The sequence below is a fragment of the Petromyzon marinus genome, chromosome 2 (assembly GCF_048934315.1).
Source record: "Petromyzon marinus isolate PM22_M1 ecotype Great Lakes invasive population chromosome 2, UKy_Petmar_22M1.pri1.0, whole genome shotgun sequence".
Classification (NCBI taxonomy): domain Eukaryota; kingdom Metazoa; phylum Chordata; class Hyperoartia; order Petromyzontiformes; family Petromyzontidae; genus Petromyzon; species Petromyzon marinus.
Genome location: NC_133668.1, coordinates 11,148,601 through 11,156,563, shown reverse-complemented (window position 1 = coordinate 11,156,563; position 7,963 = coordinate 11,148,601). Strand labels below are relative to the sequence as shown.

The 7,963-nt window shown below is 43.5% G+C and overlaps 1 protein-coding gene across 3 annotated transcripts in view; it reads right to left on the bottom strand.

Annotated features, from left to right (window-relative positions):
• Window positions 1-779: 779 nt before the first annotated feature.
• Window positions 780-7,963, bottom strand: part of LOC116947657 (POU domain, class 6, transcription factor 2-like) — a 61,012-nt gene continuing 53,828 nt past the window's right edge. For all 3 annotated transcript variants that reach the window (XM_032963636.2, XM_032963646.2, XM_076069732.1), the window contains 3 exons: window positions 6,803-6,941; window positions 6,106-6,274; window positions 780-5,869 (listed from right to left, as the gene is read on the bottom strand). In XM_032963636.2, coding sequence (XP_032819527.2) covers window positions 5,230-5,869; window positions 6,106-6,274; window positions 6,803-6,941 — 948 coding nt within the window. In that variant the 3' untranslated portion in view covers window positions 780-5,229. The remainder of the gene's footprint in view (window positions 5,870-6,105; window positions 6,275-6,802; window positions 6,942-7,963) is intronic.

Sequence of the window (7,963 nt, the reverse complement as noted above, 5' to 3'; positions counted from 1 at the left end):
TTTTAAAAATAGCTTTCCCATTTTGCTAAAACACGTGAATCTTGTCGTATAGGAGCTTCACATTTATTTTAATGTCTGAAGAATTGGCTTCCAGATCCAATTCTGGTTGGAGTAAGAGCCATGGAAGGTATGACAGTTGGCTGTGATATCACAATCAGCCAAGTTTTATTTATTTAGAGTTGAAATGCATTATGATGCATCTTGCGGACATTCCCATAATTACACTGCAATTCCCTTTGCAGCCTGGCAATTGTATTTATAGCTGTTGGGTGAATAATTCCCTTGTAACCTCAACGTCCAATCTCATGCCACCCAGAAGCTGTGAATCCGAGAAATGCATGAGCATCTAGTCAATGGTTAGCAGCATTGATGCAAGTTCAAACTCCTAAACTGGGGTCCTGGAGAGGGCTGCCTTACCACAGAGCATTCGAGATAAAAGGAGCCAGGAGTCCAGCTGTCCCCCCATTGCACAAGCCCCGTATTGATGCGAGGTAACGAGCACTGACGTGCATGGGGGTGGCGGCCTTTGATCTGTGGCAGATGTGCACGGACACACTGTCTTGGTGCCCAAACTCGTGCATTGTGCGATTTGTGCCGCCGGATATCTGCACATACGCCCTCCTCTTTGTTTGCTTCTTGAATTCAATCCCAGGGGTTGCCATAAATTGCCCCAGGAGCAGTGTAAATTGACTTAGAAGAGGAATTGTACTTGCCATTTAATCTTGAATGAAAAAATATATATGCTGTGTGTGATCAACCATTTTAAAGTCAAGGTCAGGTTTTTTTAAAAGGTATTTTCAATTCTTTATTCATTCTTTAATGTGTGCACCGTTTTAATACTGCCAAGTCGTACAAAGGGTTTCGCAAGGGCAACAGAAGTCAATGTCTCACCTTTTGGTTTTCAACAGACCCAATATTTTTGGCCTAACTTTTAGCACCTGATAAGACCAGTTTTCATAAGACTTAAAAATTCCTATATTATACTTAGATTTTTCAGTTTTATCAGATGTTATCAGGCCGTGCATGTTAAGCCAACCTGGATGGCACGAGTATATCTCTTGTGCAAATGACTTGCCATTTACATCGGAAGGTGTGATGGGTGAAGGAATGGACTTACACGTGACGAGGTCACATGTCACAAGAGCGGTTGTGCTATGAAAGCGCATATCTAAACTACAACGGCATATATGCCATACGTTGGTCGACTTTACGGAGTTTCCCACCAGCAGTGGCAGTTCCAGGCATTCCCACTTAAAAAAGGGAAAGGATCCAGGCGTTCGAAACCTCATACAGGCTGGTATGGGTAAGTGCCATCATGCATGATTGCATGTCACTGGCCTCATGTTCTGCTCTATGGTATATGATATTGTAAGACAGCATTATGCCATAATAATATATACCCTCACGTATGATATTGACCAATGTCCTAACCAGGGACACAAAGTTGCGCCACATCACACCAATTTGTATTTGTCTGGTGCCTCAGCATCAATGCTATCATTATAAACGGCTGCTATATGTTGTCAATTGTCATATAATAAGCTGAGCCACAAAACTTATAATAGCAAGCACTCGTAACAAGAAGTGTGCATCGTTATGTAGTGGTCACAAATGACGAGTCGAGATGAAGCAATACAAAAATTGCTGACTATATAACACTTGGGGTATGAAATAAATGTACACCAATTATCAGGGTTTATTTTAAGTATCAACCAAAAACATCTAAATGTATTATCTGTAAAAAAAACACCAATGAGAATTGACTTTTAGTTATATAGTGTGCCATGCGTTGTGGACGATGGGTTATGGGAAATATGTTTTGGTGCAAGTATATATTTTTTCTGCCGTTGCTATATCTGGGATTTAAAAGGAAATTTAAAACTACTTATAAAGTCAGCAGGAAACAGCACCAATGACATAAAAAATATCTAAACTCAGATTTGACATGTAGAGTGCAGCACTATGAGCAAGACTGTCCAAGAACACACGAGTGCTCCATTATATATTTATTATACAAATGCTCTATGCTATTTTTTGCTAAAATCACTACATTGAAAACACAGTATTACAGTGATGTAAACACGTAATATAACAAATCTAATCTACAATTTGCTTTAGTTCCTTTTCAAACCAGTGAACAATGTGCACTCTGTACACTTGTGGAGTGTTGAGACCTTCCATTATTCCATGCCGTACGACATGTCCACGTATACAACACTCTTCTCACACGCGAACAGGTGCACACAACCGCAGACACACGCACGCACGCGCCATACTCAAGCATACCTCGGGGAACAAAACGTGAGACATTTCAAACGCGCGTATCATCCTTATGTTGGCACCACACATTATATATTATTAGAACTACTTTTTGTGTTTAGCTGTCCTTACCCCGCAACTCCGATTAGCGTGGTTGGCTTCGTACAGTGCAAAAGTTCAACATACATACAACTTTCTTTCGGGTCACATTAACTTCAATAAATTTACTCCCAAGTTTTGCACGTGTGACTCAGCATACATATACATTTACGTTACTTTAAAAACAACATTGTTTTGGCTTGAGTGCCGTAGTAAGAAGGACAAACGTCGAAATTGTTTGTCATTAATTGCCTATTTTTTGGCATGCGAGCTTTGCCATAAACTACTTCAGACAGAACATACTGAAATGTTTGCTTTAACTTGTATACATCTCCTGGATGCAGAGCAACACTTTGGCATTAACATTTTAAAAATCACAGTTCAAAGTAATTCCAATTACATTTGTTATTTGCCTATGTTTATATTAACACATCATATATATACACACACATTTAGGTAATTAGGTACTTCAAAGGAACTACTTCCAAAATACTATACAACTTTATAAATATTATTAAAATGATCAAATTTGAAATTGTAGAGGATTACAAATGTTATACGATACTGCAACACAATATCTAAATAGCTGTTCCAAAATATAGCACACCGCTGTGTGTTAGCACTGAGCACATAGAGCAGATCAATAATCACAATCTACTCTGCGTGCATTTTCACGGTTGGGCTGTACAGCTCTGATTTCAGAAACTAAAAGGAAGTTTTCAATTGGGCGAGGAGCGAAACGTTGGACATCGTGCCAAACAACACGGGGTACAGCCCCAAAACGTACTGGACGGAAATATTCGTACTCCTTTACAGTTGCATTAATGTTCGGGCGTTTTTGGTTTACTTTTCGTTTCCTTAAAGGCAATCTCCTCCTTGGTGTAAACAGTCAGTTGGCAGTGAGCCACCTGCCGTTCAGGAAAAAAATACACAATGTTTAAGAGCAAATACATATATTTTTGGTGATACTTAATTGAAGGACAGGCTGCATTGAGGTATTCAACGTCTGTGTTTTGCTTTTCTTGTAGACTTTTATTAAAGCTAAACATGTTTTGTTACGTAGTCTCGTGAATCATTAGACCTCCTTTGCCAGTACCAAAATGTAATAATATAATATATATTATCATAGTATGTTTTTTGTTTGCATTTTGACTGCAGGTATTGAGGTTAATGCAGACATGAATCCTCGTAAGAAGGTTTTAGTTTTGTTGCCAGAAAAAAGGGGAAAAACCCTATTATTACATTTTGGTACTGGCAAAGGAGGTCTAATGATGTAGATGCTCACCCCGAGCCCTCATTACTTTGATAGTGGCATTGTCTTTGAGCTGTACACCTTCTGGCGTCATCTGGTCGAGCTCCAATTGGGTCGAGGCTCAAAAGAAAGCTGTCCCTTGGTGTGGACCAATCAGTTTCAAGGACAATGCATATATTATCATGTTTTTTGTTTGCATTTTGACTGCAGGTATTGTGGTTAATGCAGACATGAATCCTTGTAAAAAGGTTTCAATTTTGTTGCCAGAAAAAAAGGGGAAAAACCCTATTATTAGTCTCGTGAAGTTCGTCTTGCATGTTCAATTTAGTTTAACACGTAGGCTTTCGCGACCAATATTATTCATAATAAAGGTTTTTGGGTTAGATCGCGTTTATTTATAAATGTGTCGTAACCCTCCACCACCCGACACGGCCAATCAGCAAAAAAAGTGTCACGTTGACAAAAGACAAATAATTCACTACTTCAGCCCACCGGTGTGTTGAAGAGTTAATCCACATTTACAGTTTGAGTACGACGTTTCGCTGGTAAATACATCCAGCATCATCAAGCAATTCGCCAGAATGGTAAAGCCCTCGCTTGCTCCCGGTTTTTATATAGAGCAGCAGGGTGACGTCATCACTTAACTCATCAGGTACAGTGATTAGAGGCGGAGGGCGGGGTATTGTAATGTTCAATGATTGCACAAAGCACAACACTTTAGTCCAAATGAATTCAATGCTACGGAGGTAGCATTTCATGTGCAGAGCTACACGAATTTTTGGTTAAAGCTCTCATGAATGTTGCACTTCATGTCAGGGGGTCTCCCTTTCATACAAATACAACCTCTGCGATATTGAGCTCATGTTTAACTGACCAAAACGGTGCGCAAGCATCCTCTCGTGAAGAATCATTACTCCGCTTTGTAAACGAGTTAAGATTTTTCTGTGGCTTCTCATTGCGATGTTGGTTTATTTAGACTTTTCTTTGGCTCGCAACTTCTCACCAACACAATTGTAATGTTAAAGCTTGCACACTGCAACAGTGAAGATATACCTCACATGTAGACCTTAGTCAGGTACCCTCCCATATATACAATATTAAAAAGACCAAAAATATATATTTATACTGCTTCACAATAATGGTCAATCATTCCTTAAATAAACAAGGATATCCTTAATATCTAAGTCGCTGGGATAAAATGTGTATGTCATATGTTTTCCTCTAAAATATGCTTAGCTAGAGGTAAAGCTATACATAGAAATGAGAAGCATGGGTCCGTCTTGATGGCGTAATGCGCTGACATTTCTGGTAGCTAAGAGCGATAGGTGCTTTGTCCTTTAGTATCTGTCAACATTACACAAATGTGTTTAATGTATCTTGTTCAGTTAATTTGTGTTGTAAGAACATGGCATGTAAAACCTATAAAATGTGTTTATCGTTTGATTGCCTCTAGGTTTAATAGAATATGAAGAATACGGTATAAAGCATGCCCTGTCTATAAATGTACTTTTTTAAATTTGGTCTCTACACCACAATGCAGCACACATCACCGAGAGTGTGAGTGCTGCGTATCTTGCTGTGCACGTTCTACGTTCTTCAAGCTGCGCACGCGCCTCTGTTCACAGCATGGGGGGAAGTGGTCGAGATGACGGGCGAGAGGTGTAAGCCTTCTTTGGTTTGGAGTCACCGCCATCCATGGTCGTCTCCACGGGGGCCACGACCAACGTATTGTCCGGCGTGGGCAAAGTTTGCTCGTGAGTCTTGAGCCTCTTGATGGTGTTCTTCAGCATCTGCCGCTTGTTGCAGAACCACACGCGCACCACCTCGCGCTCGTAGCACAGGTGCTCGGCGATGGCCGTCATCTCCTGGCCAGACGGGTGCGTGTTGCGCTCAAAGTAAGCGTTGAGCGCCTCCAGTGCCTGAGGAGTGAACGAGGTGCGGCGCCTGCGCTTCCGCGATGGCTCACTCCCCACAAAGTCGCTCAGGCTCTGCAGGCCGGTGCGCTGCCGAGCCTCGGCCTCCGCCATCCAGCGCTCAAGCACAGGCTTGATCTTCTGCGCGCTCTTAGGTGTGATGTCCAACTTCTCGAACCTGGCAGGACATAAAAGCCGGGGATTCATTTTCATGGGCGGTGTGGAACTGGCTGTGCTGGTAGTGCTAGCATTATCTCTGGCAAGAGGCCAGCCATCGCTAATCCCTTCTCCTCTTCTTGCTCCGAAGGCCGGCAGGAACACGTCGGCTCGCATGAGGAGGGCGTTTCTGCCGGGAGTCGGAGAGAGAAGAGAGTCTCACTTGGCTGCTTGCACTGTAACAATTTTAATAGACTTACGTAAATAGGATATATGGAAGAATCCGACGTATAAAAATGTATTGTAGTAGCGTTAAACATCACAACATCATTGCTGCAGCTTTCACATTATGTTTTACCAATTAAATCACCGAATGAACTGTTTCTCTGAGAATGGTGCAAAATGGCAATATTACATGCCAGTTACCTGCAGATGGCAGACTGGCTGTAGGCAGGTGCCTCTGTGCTGCTCATGGCCTGTCCAACCTGTGTTTGCGTGAGCCCCATCGAGAGACGGCGGATCTTAAACGCACGAGCGAACTCGCGTATCTCCTCCAGCTTCATGTTGTCGATATCGCTGCAAGCGCCCTGGGGGTCTGAACATGCACACACACAGGTCATTTGTGCATCATGTCATTACTGTACAATATTATTACTACTGCAGATTCTGAAGTTTCCTTCTTACAGATCATTGTTTCTTGTTCTATCGTGTGCTTTTTGATTGCTTAATTCGATTTCCTGTAGTGTAGCGGCAGCCTTCAGGAGTGAGTGTGTCTTTGTGGGTGCCACGGTGGCGAGATGTTAACTACCTCGCCTGGTATACAGGATCATGGGTTCGATCCCGACCTCGACGCCTGTATATTTGGAGTTTGCATGTCTCTCTCCCCGTGGTCGCATGGATTTTTCTTCGGGTCCCCCGGTTTTTCCCTCCACATTTAGACACATGCGTTTAAAGTATTTGGCTGTTATAGACTTTCACAAGATAAGCCACTTCATTAGGCTATCATTTGTGGCGAGGTCGCTTCTGAAAAATAACTATCTAGCTCAGTGGGCCTTACCTGGTAAAACACATATACATAGTTGAACAGTTTTGATAGTTTATTGAACAGTGGATCAGAACTCACTGTGGACTGCCGGCCCAATGCTTGGCGAGGCTGGGGAGAGAGGCTGTGGGACTGGGGATCCTTGGCTCGGTCCGACCGTCAGGGTGTGCTGTGCGTAAGCCTGCGGGGAAACTTGGCTCCTGTGTTGCCCTTGGAGTTGCTGGAATTAGCAGCAGCACCAACATGAACATACATTTATATTAACTCAACACGTGTCAAAAACACTGCCCCTAAAATGAAAAAGTATACAATCGGGGACATTTGGGACAATCACCCTTCTCCATAGCAGCAGAAGATGAAGGGCCTTTATCCGAGATGTCGCCTCGTATCTTTTTTCTTTTTAGGGCAGTGTTATTGATGAATGTGTTGAGTTTTTGTTGCTTGTGCTTGTATAGAGCACTTACCAGCACAAACGGAGAGGCAGGTCAGACACATGCGTGAGCAGTGTGTGGACCGCGGGGCCAACGAGCAACATGGCTCCCTATTGCCTGAAAGAGTGCACCTACGAATAATCTCACTTGCCATTGGTGGAGGGAGACGAATGACTCAGACATACCACCTCCCGACGTGGAAGGTGAGAGGTCAGAAGGTGCGCGCAGTAAATGGGAGATGAGAAGAGGTGTGACGAGGGATGGGAGGAGAGAAGTGATTGGATGGAGGAAAACGGGAGAGAAAGAGTGGGAAGAGGATCAGGGAAGGCTCGGGGCACTTTGATAGTGGAAATTGACATGAGCGCACGCTGCAGAAGATAATAAAATATTCTCACACCTTTTCTACAACCAACGTGTTGGAGTCACTACGTTGGTGGCAGTGGTGGGATCGACTACAAGATGTCTCACGCTGGTCGCAAAAGGAACCCCACTGAGACTCCAGGAGAAGAAGAGGATGGGGCAGTGTCCACCCCAAGCGCCCTGGGCCGAAATGGCCCAGAAGGCCGGCCATTAAGAAGCCCGTTGGCGGCCATGTTTCATGAAAAGACAGAGCTGAGGCAGTAAGCTGAGGAGAGAGAGATGCTGGATACAGAAGGGCCACAGATGGCCGAGGGATGGAGGCGGATGGAAGAGTGAATGGATCGCCTCACAGACGTTGTCATCCTGCTACTACAACGAATTTCGGAGGGAACTGGTCAAGCAAGGGGACTACTTCTGAAGGCGGAGGGGGCAGAAACAGATGACTCCACAA